Source organism: Dunckerocampus dactyliophorus, chromosome 6 (assembly GCF_027744805.1).
Source record: "Dunckerocampus dactyliophorus isolate RoL2022-P2 chromosome 6, RoL_Ddac_1.1, whole genome shotgun sequence".
NCBI classification, from domain to species: Eukaryota; Metazoa; Chordata; class Actinopteri; order Syngnathiformes; family Syngnathidae; genus Dunckerocampus; species Dunckerocampus dactyliophorus.
The window spans coordinates 25,678,900-25,691,358 of NC_072824.1; the positions used below are offsets into that span (position 1 = coordinate 25,678,900).

The 12,459-nt window shown below is 43.9% G+C and overlaps 1 protein-coding gene across 4 annotated transcripts; it reads right to left on the reverse strand.

Moving 5' to 3' along the window:
• Window positions 1–84: 84 nt before the first annotated feature.
• On the reverse strand, window positions 85–11,734 carry si:dkey-93h22.7 (Fc receptor-like protein 5). Of its 4 annotated transcripts, none has more exons than XM_054780476.1 (13): window positions 11,589–11,734; window positions 11,493–11,519; window positions 11,261–11,387; window positions 11,015–11,190; window positions 9,751–9,937; window positions 8,722–8,828; window positions 7,020–7,292; window positions 6,208–6,513; window positions 6,041–6,142; window positions 5,939–5,966; window positions 5,710–5,755; window positions 5,021–5,258; window positions 85–170 (listed from the first exon to the last, which is right to left on the reverse strand). In XM_054780476.1, exons 1-12 carry the CDS (start codon window positions 11,632–11,634, stop codon window positions 5,160–5,162), a joined length of 1,524 nt encoding a protein of 507 aa, XP_054636451.1. In that variant the 5' UTR covers window positions 11,635–11,734; the 3' UTR covers window positions 85–170; window positions 5,021–5,159. The 4 variants fall into 4 exon arrangements, with proteins under 4 accessions (XP_054636451.1, XP_054636452.1, XP_054636453.1 ...); XM_054780477.1 differs by lacking the exon at window positions 85–170 and adding an exon at window positions 5,829–5,848 and having other exon boundaries at window positions 5,112–5,258; XM_054780478.1 differs by lacking the exon at window positions 85–170 and adding an exon at window positions 5,829–5,855 and having other exon boundaries at window positions 5,182–5,258.
• Between the last annotated feature and the right edge of the window lie 725 nt (window positions 11,735–12,459).

The window sequence follows — 12,459 nt, forward strand, 5'->3', positions numbered from 1 at the left end:
TTTTGTCATTGTATTTAATCATATCATTATGATATCATGACAATTGGCTGATATAGTGAGGCGTGCGGTGGCATTTTGACTTACCTGGTCTTATATTCTCCCGTTTGTTCGTATTCTCCCATCCAGACTCCTAACACGTCCACCACGCGCAGGCAGTGAATGAAGGCGCGCTAAAGTGATTCATTGCAAAGGAGGAGGACTTTGTCATGACGTATTTTTTTTTTTAGCTGTCTCAAAATCATGGAACATGGCGTTTTCAGAACAACAATGAATATCATGGAAATCAGTGAAAAAGATAAAGCACACTTTTAATTCAATTGAAGTGTAAAGTAGCAGGTTTAATTGATACGTGCACTTCCCCAACAGGAATATTTGTCTATGTTGTACTCAGTTGCGGAGCCTCCTTGCCTGTGATTTTGCGTGTGTGTCGTCATGGTGATGTAGGCGCGTGTATGCACGCTACAACCAGCTCGTCCTCTTCCTGCCTTGACGTAAATAACTCCGTGGATGAACGTTTGTTTATGCTGTAATTCCTATCAATATCGTGGTTGCATTAACATTTCCTCGCTATATCACGGGTTTTCAAAAGTTAATAAATGGTCATAAATGTTTTGTGTTTGAATACGGCTTATTATTCTAAAAAAAATATGCATATTGAAGCAAATTGTACTTCATTTTGGCCTAAATTAAGCATTTTCAAGCATAAAAGCACATACTGTATATGGCTAAATGATGTAACTTAATGAACTAAAATAAGAAGCAGCATTGTAATTGTGAATCTTTCTACATTGGCCGCTAGGTGTCGGTGTTCGGTGAGACATGCACTGGACACCTCACTAATGGAAATTCTTTTCGCTCGGCTCACTAAAAAGAACCGGCTCTTTCGGCTCCCAAGTGGCTCCTCACATTTTTGTTCTTGTCTTAAATTAATTTATTACCAATTTATGTGTATTGTGTAAAATTTATGACTAACGTAAAAAAAAAGACATGATATCAAATGGTTATTAATGGATTTATTTAAACCTCAATGAGCAGCTACAAAATATATTATGTTATATTATAAATAATACCAAAACAAAACCCCATCTCAATAGACAAATTTAGTCAAAATAGGTCAAATTTCTTACAAATGAATCGGCTCTAAGAGCACAACAGCATTTGTTTGACCCCGCCCCTCCAACTGCGCAGTGTGGACACAGAGACGCCGCCACACATCTTGACCAAAGACATTCGCCTTTAACAGAAAAAAAAGACAAGGAAAAAACTAGTTGGCTCCCAAAGATGCGGTGCCGGCTCTTAGAGCCGATTCTTTTGCGACCGACACATCACTAATTTACTGACACTGCTTGAGCAGATTTATTTATGTTTTACATGGCTTATTTACTCTTATTCTGTCTACTATATTGGGTAATACAAGTGTAAAGCCATTTAAAGCCGCAAGAAAGTACGCTATCCAGAAAAAAAAGTGTCAAACATGTCTTACTTTCCCTGATTGTATCTACTATATTGGGTATTACAAATATAATGGTGGCTATAGTGTGTTCTTTGAGTTATTGAGTGTTATTTTATGTCTTGGGGGCTCTAATAACGTTAAAATCATGTTTAGAAGATCAGAAACAGATTTTCTACGCCATAACTATGAAAATATTCCATTCCATTCCATTTTCCTCCGCTTATCCAGGTCCGGGTCACGGGGGCAGCAGTCTTAGTAGGGAAGCCCAGACTTCCCGGTCCCAGACTACCTCTTCCAGCTCCACCGGTGGCCAGCTGTGAGACATAATCCCTCCAGCGTGTCCTAGGTCTTCCCCGGGGCCTTCTCCCGGTTGGGCGTGCTCGAAACACCTCACCAGGGAGGCGTCCGGGAGGCATCCGGACTAGATGCCCGAGCCACCTCAGCTGGCTCCTCTCGATGTGAAGGAGCAGCGGCTCTACTCTGAGCTCCTCCCGGATGACCGAGCTCCTCACCCTATCTCTTAGGGTGAGTCCCGCCACCCTATGAAGAAAACTCATTTCAGCCGCTTGTATCCGCGATCTCGTTCTTTCGTTCACGACCCAAAGCTCATGACCATAGGTGAGGGTGGGAACATAGATGGAACGGTAAATTGAGAGCTTTGCCTTCCGGCTCAGCTCTCTCTTCACCACGACGGTCCGGTACAGCGACCGCAATACTGCAAACGCTGCGCCGAGCCACCTGTCGACCTCACGCTCCAACCTTCCCTCACTTGAGAACAAGACCCCGAGATACTTGAACTCCTCCACCTGGGGCAAGACCTCATTCCCAACCCGGAGGGAGCAATCCACCCTTTTCCGACTGAGAACCATGGCCTCAGATTTGGAGGTGCTGAGTCTCATCCCAGAAGCTTCACACTCAGATGCAAACCGTCCCAGTAAACGCTGCATGTCACAGCCCGTTGAGGCCATCAGGACCATGTCGTCCGCAAATAGCAGAGATGAGATCCTAAGGCCCCCGAACTGGACTCCCTCGACACCTTGGCTGAGCCTAGAAATTCTGTCCATGTAAATTATGAACAGAATCGGTGACAAAGGGCAGCCTTGGCGGAGGCCAACGTTCACTGGAAACAGGCTTGACTTACTGCTGGCAATGTGAACCCGGTTCCTGCTCCGTTAGTACAAGGACTGAATGGCACGTAGTAGCGCGCCACCAATCCCATACTCCCGGTGCACCCCCCACAGGACACCGCGAGGGATACGGTCAAATGCCTTTTCTAGGTCCACAAAGCACATGTAGACTGGTTGGCAAACTCCCAAGTACCCTCCAGTACCATTGCAAGGGTGTAGAGCTGGTCCAGTGTTCCGCGACCAGGACGAAAACCACATTGCACCTCCTGTAGCCGAGGTTCGACTAACGGTCGTACCCTTCTCTCCAGCACCCTGGAATAGACTTTCCCAGGGAGGCTGAGGAGTGTGATCCCCCGTAGTTGGAACACACCCTCCGGTCAGTCTTCTTGAAAAGGGGGACCACCACCCCAGTCTGCCAATCCAGAGGTACTGTTCCCGACTTCTTCCTGCTTCCCCTTTCTGAGGCGCCGGACGGTTTGCCAGAACCTCTTCGAGGCCGACCGAAAGTCGTGTTCCATAGCCTCACCGAACTCCTCCCACACCCGAGTTTTTGCCTCGACCACCGCCGAAGCCGCGTGCCGCTTGGCCTGCCGGTACCTATCAGCTGCTTCAGGAGTCCCACAAGCCATCCAAGCTCGATAGGACTCCTTCTTCAGCTTGACGGCAGCCCTGACCTCTGGTGTCCACCATTGGGTTCGGGGCTTACCGCCACGACAGGCACCGACCACCTTGCGGCCGCAGCTCCGATCGGCTGCATCAGCAATGGAGGCACGGAATAGAGCCCATTCGGACTCAATATCCTTGTCCTCCCCCGAGATGCAGGCAAAGCTCTGCCGGAGGTGAGAGCTGAAGACTCGACGAACAGGAGACTCTGCCAAACGATGATACGACTACAAAGTCGATCATAGACCTGCGGCCTAGGGTGTCCTGGTGCCATGTGCACTTATGGACATCCTTATGCTCGAACATGGTGTTTGTGATGGACAAACTGTGGTTCGCACAGAAGTCCAACAACAACACACCGCACGGGTTCAGATCGGGGAGGCCGTTCCTCCCAATCACGCCCCTCCAGGTCACACCGTCATTGCCCACATGGGCGTTGAAGCATCCTTCAACATTCCCAGCAAAACGACGGAGTCACCAGTTGGGGTGCTCTCCAGCACCCCTCTGATGGACTCCAAGAAGGCTGGGTATTCTGAACTGCCGTTCGGCGCGTACGCACAAACGACAGTCAGGACCCTTTCCCCAACCCGAAGGCGTAGGGAAATAACCCTCTCGTTAACCGCGGATGACTCCAACACAGAGGCACCGAGCTGGGGGGTTATTAATAAGCCCACACCAGCTAGCTGCCTCTCCCCAGCAGCAACTCCAGAGTAGAACAAGGTCCAGCCCCTCTCGAGGAGTTTGGATCCAGAACCCAAACTGTGGGTCGAGGTGAGTCCAACTATATCTAGTCGGAATGTCTCAACCTCTCTCACAAGTTCGGGCTCCTTCCCCGCCAGAGAAGTGACATTCCATGTCCCAAGAACCAGATTTGGCCGTCGAAGACCAGGTCGCCCAGGCGCAGGCCATCGACCGCCACCCAAAGCGCAATGCACCGGACCTTTATGCTTGCCCCCGCAGGTGGTGGGTCTGGCCCGTCACCCAGGACCTGTTTGCCTTGGGAGAACCTACCAGGGGCGTATAGCCCCAGACAACATAGCTCCTAGGATCACTCGGGCACACAAACCCCTCCACCACGGTAAGGTGGTGATCCACGGAAGGGTGAAAATATTCCATTTATTAATAATGAATCTTACTTTGCGGGAATTCACTTTTCACAGTCAGGTCTGGAACTAATTAGCCGTGATAAACATGGGATTTCTGTATAGTGTTATATAGTGTAGCGACCCTGAACTTATGTATGATGTGTGTGGGCATGCGCAAAGGGGAGAGTGACAGTTTGCAAGTTACGTTGGCAACATTTTTCTGTTATTCTGCCTGCTATGTTTTTGCTGAGCAACCTGTTTTGTTAAATAAAGTGACCGTTGACTGATCACCTCGACCCCCTCCTCTGATAGATGCTACAGTATGTATTTTCTATTAAATAGCGGCATAGTTCAAACTATCACCCCTTTAACAAAAACAACGGCTGGAAGTAGCTCCCCTTCCCTTGTACAAAAGTAACGTGTGCTGTTTGTCGTACATCAGGAAGGCAGGCTCTGCGGATGCGCACGTGCTTTACTTAGCGGCTGAAGCAAACAGATAAGTGACTGATCATCAGTACTGAACTGTTTGTGTTCATTTCAGATGAATGAACATGGTGCAGTGGAAAGACAAGAAAAATGTCGTAGGTTTATAAAATTGTCCAGCAAATAAGGAAGCGAGAAGAAAGAAAAAAAAAATGGAAAAAACTTGACACTGACAGTGGCAGTTTGAATCGATATAGGTTAGTACCTACCAAACTTCAAGTGCAATATAATGTTTCAGCTTCAAGGGGCGCTAGACTTATTGCAGCCTCAGAAGCGTGCAGGTGCAAAAGTACTCAGGTCAGACGGAGAGTGCGCATAAGGCCACATTTGAAAGGGAACGCCCACATTTTAGGGTCGCTCCAGCCAGGGTGTGTATCTTGAATGAAGGTGCGTAGTTGTCACGGAGTCGTCATTCACGTCAACATGGTCCTGATACTCGGACACTTCCTGCAAGCAAAGGGTTGGGGGTAGACTGAACAGGGACTGATTCTCATATTTGCACTACTCCATATCATGTTCATATGTGCAAATATGATAACACATGACATGTGAACACGATATGGAGTGGTGCAAATATGATGATAGATCATGCTATACCATGTTTACATGTCATGTGCCATCATATTTGCATATCATATTTGCACATATTAAAAGTGCAATAGGTTTGAAAGTGTTGCATGTGCCTTTTTTACCTACATATTTATCTTATTTTATCTTGTGGTATTGCTCTTTTTCATGCTGCAAGGGTTGCGCCTTAATTTCATTGTACAATTAGTGCAGTGGCAATGACGTTATTTTCTATTCTCTTGTAGATTTTAAAAATACAATGACACGTGGGGTAGCTTCTTCGTGAAGAATCGGGCATTTACAATGACAAAGATGTAGAAATCTTACAAACCGGCTCGTCCTCATGTGCTTGGAATGTCTCCATCTCTTGGACCACACTGCGAGGGAAAGGAAACAATTTGTATTCACACGCCCAACATGAGTTCAAGAAAAGTGAAATGTGCAACATACTGGAGTTAGTGTTTGTTTTTCTGCGCTCTCGTAAAAAGAATTAAAAGGTTAGTTCAGCTCAGGTCATGTGGGAGAATTTGGTGATAAAACAGAGAAGTACGGCCACTCACGAGGACTTCTCTCCATTCAACCTTCTTCCTGAAAGCACAGTTAACAACATTACTCCACTAAAGCTAATAAAAACACACATCTTTTGCAGATTCTCCACTTACTGTACAACACTCCAGTCCAACAACAAGCGGCGACAAGGAGAATCAGAAAAGTGAAACATCCAAAGACAACAGCCACCACAGAGACAGGGAAACGATTCAGCACTGCGGGGATAAGATGACGTGGATAAAAAAAACAGCCATGAAGTAGAGCAGAGGCTGTACTTTACCATCTTTGTCGAAATACTGCTTGTTGCTGCTGATGGCAGTGCTGTTGTCAAAAATGTCTGACACTTCACAATGGTACGTCCCGGCACTGCTCCTCCCTACAGACAGCAGGAGGATGGACTGTTCTGGAGGCTGATGGACCGTGTAGTAGAAGCTTCCCCGGTCTTGGAGAAGCGTTTGGTTGAGGAACCATTTGTACCGTGGATGAGATCCTTTCGTCGCCTTGCAGTAGAACCTCAGGCCGATGACAACATAGTTGTCTCCAATGTCGTAGTCGTACTTCATCATCACTGGCCCAGCCACACTCACTGTGATGTCGAGTGTGCTGTTGTCAATTTAGAAGAGACAAATTGAAAGTACAGTGGAACCTGTTTAAGTCGACACATCTCTCGGATTGGCTGACTCACGTCGACATAAACGAAAACAGACATCGCTTTACTTGTCACTTTCGCCAGGGACATAAGGAGAATGGCCGGACTTTTGAACCTACGACAGTTTGGTGGCAGTTTGTTTTTGTTAGTTGCGAAAAGCGGGATAAAAGAAGGGCTGAAAAGTCTACCATGGAACAAGAAAGCACCCTCACTCCCTTCTTGGTTTGCTTTCACAAAAACACGCAAGCGATAATGATAATGTTAACAATTCCATAGCATGTCGACATATTGTAAATGTTCGACTATGTAAGTTGGCATCGGCTTAAGTGGGCACTTCTTAGAAATAAGAACGCTGTGGCCTGAGATTTGATGAGCTGGTTGACTTAGACAAGTTTGTTAACTTAAACAGGTTCCGGGTCTGAGCGTAAAAGCAGCAAACCTACCGACTTGTAAGGGCAACTGGCTACTGTACGCAACCTGATCACCGTTGCAGGCCTGGCACTGGAGCCATCCTAAGTGTCGCTCCAAAACCAGGGGGATCTTAAACGTGGCTTTCCTCTCGTCGACTGTCATACTGAAAGCCAGTTCTGTCCTGTTGTAGAGGGAAAAGGTGACAGGTGGCGTACCTCTGGTTGACTGGCAGGTGACCACAGCAAAATAGTTGTGGGGATCCTTTTTCAGCACACTGAAGGAAATTTCAGGGTTTGACACCACATCTGAGGGAACGAGGATGCTGAAATGTGTTATTTTGTCCTTGTGACAATATAACTGACATTTTTATGAAGAAACTGCTCTCTATTACTGTTTCATGTACTTTATTTAAATTATTCTTATTTAAATTACTCTTTCAACAGTAATGTTGTAAATATAATCTACATACCTGCAGCACTGAAATTTGATTTAAACTATTTTAGCAGGCACAAAAACGTACAGTATATCAGTGGTGTCCATTTACGGCTTGCAGCTTGTTCTTTATTAATCCAAAAATCAAATTAAACATGGCCCTCATTCGAAGATTACAAAGAATTATAAACTGGGACTGAGGGGATGTAGTTGGTTGTCACACTCTATCCATCCATTTTCTATGCCGCTTATCCTCATTAAGGTCGCGGGATTATCCCAGCTGACTTTGGGCGAGCGGCGGGGTACACCCTGGATTGGTCGCCAGCCAATCGCAGGGCACATATAGACAAACAACCATTCACACTCACATTCATACCTATGGACAATTTAGAGCAGGCCAATTAACCTAACATGCATGTTTTTGGAATGTGGGAGAAAACGGAGATTTGAACCCAGGTCTTACCGATCTCCTGACTGTGGGGCCAACATGCTAACCACTAGGCCACCGTGCGGCCGTCTCTTAAATCGTGGAATGGATTTAATCATTTTGTGTGTCTTCAACTACTTTGGGGTAATTTTCGCAGTTTTTAAATAAACAAAACAAAGAACATTAAAGTAGCCTCCTACTGCATTCTTCCATTTTTCTGTATTTTGGAGCAAGAAGCAAGTAAAATGCTCAGGATGCAAAGAGCATAAATCCAGGCATAGGAGGTAGATTAAACTTATCACACAGACATGCAAAACACAATAACATCAATGATCCGGCAACTAGCAAGGAGCAATAACTCAACTAAAATAGTGTGCTAATTACAAATGAACAGGTGTGTTGCCAGCTTCAGTAGAAAATTAAAGTTGCAGCATACGGTGCCAACACAGGAAACAGAAATACAAAATAAATTCACAGGGTGTGACAGTCTCCTCCCAATCAGTGTGGAAGTGGTAAGTTTTGGGCTTCTTCGTCCTTCTTCCCACTCAGTTTTAAACCCTTTAAGTTTAGAATACAGTAAATAAATTGTAGGCTAACTAGTTAGCTCACTTGCTTGCTAATGGTTAAAGCCATGGCCGTTTCTTGTGTCCCTGCAGTGATCCCATAGTTTGTGCATTACAGTTGAGCAATGTGGTGTAAACAAAGAATAATAGGAGTATAAAGGTGACTACAGGGGCGTTATCTCATGTCTATGGGATTATGTATGTCTCCGTATTATATATAATATGCATACAGTATTACAAAGAAATAAAACCAGTACCATCTGAGGAACTCTTATGCTCAACCTTCAATGCCAGCTTGAGAAGATCACCTACCTTTGACTGTGATTACCACTTCAGAACTGTTGGATGTGAAGACTCTTGTCGTCTTGTAGTGGTTTGTAGCCATGCACATGTAGGAGCCGCTGTCTGCACTGGAGGTTCTGAGGGTGAAGCAATCCATCACATACATTGTTACACATCATTGGACTCAGACATATAACTAGAACCCTAACGTTAATGCCCTAACCTGACCCTAACAAGCTAATCCAGTCGGGTTTTAGTGTTTTCTAACCCTAAACCTCATGCCATAATCTGACACCTGACACCCTAACCATAACCCTTCCGCTCTAACCATAACTTTCGGACCCAAACCCCCTCACTCTAATCATTACACGCTAACTAAGGGGTATCCAAAGTGTAGCTTGGGGGCCGTTTGCGACCCACAGCTTTTTTTTTTTTTTAATGGCCCGCAGCCAATTCTGAAAAAAATGCAATTAAACAGGAAAACTCCAAAAAGAACAACAGCAAAAGCAGAAGAAAAGAGCAGTATTTTTTTTTTTTAGAATAACATCAAACTAGAGTATTAAGAGAATAAAGTTATGATATTAAGAAGAAAAGGTGATAATCTTTCAAGAAAAAATGTTATGACAATAAAGATGTAATATTGTTAGGAAAAAAATACATATAAAAAGGAAGCTATTTTTTTAAGTTGTAATATCATGAGAATCAACTATAAGACGCAACTTTTGGGAAACGAGTTTGGCAAAAACTTACATCACAAGAATGAAATCAAAATATTTTGGGATAAAGTCATAATATATTATATAATAATAGATGTAAAGAAAACATCTTTCATTGCAAAAAAAGAAAATGTTAGTACATCAAATGCTCTACCCTATCCTTCACCCTAACCTTAATGCCGTAATCCGAACCCTAACGCCCTTACCCAACGTCTAGCTCTTGCTCGACAGTATATCTGCCATTGCCACTCACGCAGCAGAACAGCCTGCATGTAATAATAACTTAGAACAGACGTTTTGCATCATGACATGAATCAGGGGCTTTCACAGGGATGCAACTGACCTGTTGATAAAGAGCAGGTCATCTACAACACAGTGGCGTGGAGACTGTGAGACCGGCTGACCATTTTCTAGCCACTTGTAGGAGACGTGATTTCCAGCTGTAAGTTTACATCTCAGCTTCAGTGTGCTTCCCTCGAAGACCTCATCTTGACCTGATTGTGTGATGACCTTTGCACCTGCAACTGGTTCTGTAGGGATGGACACAGTGAAAGACTGAGAGCACAGTCTGGAAAGTCATTTCCTGTCTTCCTGTGAGGGTCGGTTACCAGGTCAAAATGTCTATTTCTTAAGAACCCTTGTGGTAAGGTACAGTTGCATTGCTTCTAGCTGCATATAGGTCCATTATGATGAACCCAATCAAGAACAACATTGGCCTTGTGGCTTTGTTACCTCTTGGCTATCTCTTGTGGTGAGTTTACAATTAGTTATGCACTACATTTGACAGGAAAAACACCTTTTGTTGTCATCCAGCACACATACAGTATTTTAGAACGACAACCCAAACGATATAGCCCAGGGTACTCCGGCTTCCTCCCACATTCCATGCATGTTAGGTGAATTGACGACTTTAAATTGTCCACAGGTATGAATGTGAGTGTGAATGTTCGCTGGGATAGGCTCCAGCATAAGCGGCATAGAAGATGGATGGATGGATAGTTGGCAAGATAGTTGACAAAAAAGAATTTTTGTCTAAATCATACCTTTTTCAACAGAGGCCAATGTTTTTTTTATAGTGTAACAATGTATAATAATATAATATAATAATAATGTCAGTACAATGTGTACTTCAAAAAGATAAATATAATTATTCATAAAACAAAATAAATATATATAAATAAAATAAATAATATTAATATTGAATGTAATTCATATAAATTGAATATATTTCTAATTCAGTTGAATCCTTTAATATGGTGCAAGATATTGTGTTTTCTCAGTATATTATGATAAAATCAAGCATACAAATAATGAAAAAAAGGCAATTGTCTCATGGACATCTCACAACTACACATCCTCTTTTGCCACTTTCTTGTGTCATTCTTAACTAAAAGATATGCATTATTGTTGCTGTCTATTGTTATTGTTCCTTGTTCTTGCCTGTGTCCCATCTTAAATTTAAAAAAATGTACACACAACTTTGACAAAATCGAAAACAAACTAACTTGTGCAACCAATTCTTGTTTGAAGACGATATTGATGCCCTTGTGTGGACCGCCTCTAACCGCAGTTGTATGCAGCGCATAACATATTGGTGTTCCACTCACCGATAACCTTCAGGTAGTGTGGAAAGCTGACAGTGGGCTCCAAGTGAGGATTGTTCTGTGCTCTGGCCACACACTCCAGGTTGCCCTCATGAAGAGTTGTGATTACGATGGGGAAGGTCGCAGTCTCTCCTTTGAGGGAACTGTAGAACCCCAGCAACTTGTCACGGTCTCCCTCCCTGGGAAATAAAGTGTGATCATATGAGGGGCATTTGTCAGAAGACTCCATAAGACATTTTTGCTACCCACTTGAATAACTCCAGCAGGATGGTTTCATTCTTTGGGTAGATGGACAGAAGACAATTAAAGTCAACAACCTCATTCGCCATAGCCTCTGAAGGGCCAGACATCTCCGGACGCCCTAGTAATGGCAGACCTATTCAAAAAAATGTCATTACACCTTACAACAATACGCAAAAACCAAAGCACTTTCAATCATTATTAACAGAGCGCATACACGAATGACCAAGAGTTGACTTACCGCCTCCCTTTCCACAGTAGCATGACCCTATAAGAAAACAAACAGAAACGCATCTTTACATAGCACGAGTGATGCAGGTGGCACCAACGGACTTACCCAGCATGCATACCAGGAGGAATGGAAACATCCTTGAAGAATACATTGAACAAAATGCTGAACAGTTGATCTACATGAACTGTGACTGACACACACACTCACAGACGCACATGCACACGTGCAGACAACTGATAGCATGATGGCACAGCTCCCTGCCATAGCCACACCCTGAACACATTCTCTCATGGCGTTATTGCACGATTTAATAGCATAATCAAAGAAAAGTTATTTACAATTTGTTTGGGAGAAAGCCCCAGCATATAGTAGTGTTGATCTTGTTTATTTGGCTGTAAAAAAACGGTTTTAAATAGAATGTTTCCTGCAATGAAGGTGAACAAACTCCAAGCTCCAAACTACACTTCATTCAACCAAACAAATATAAGACCACCACCACCGGCTAGCAGATGTTACCAATAGTGATATAAAAAACACATTGAATAGATAACTGTCTATATTTGTCACCGTTAGAGACAAAATTGTACTATATTATGTATGCATTTGTTGTATTTTCTACCTTGTTTGGCCAGGAGGTGGTGCTATGGGTTCACTGTCCGATTTGGGGAGTATAAAAGAGTAAGTATAAGCTCTTTCTGTGGACACTACCGGAAGGAAGCATCCAGTCTTTGGCCGTGCAGGTGGTAATGGCTTGTTGTTGGAATCCAACAAACAAGGGTTTGTTCCACCTAGTTATTGAGCACGAACCGATAAAGCCTGCTCGGATGAGAGGTGAAACATCTTCTAAGACAACCTGAACAGTCCAGGCGCGACTGATTCAATGCCCTGGGAAATAATGAATAAATTGGCAAGTATGATTAAAAAAAAAAACTATATGTGTGGAGGTCTGTCATTGACTTTACGGCCGGCTCACAAC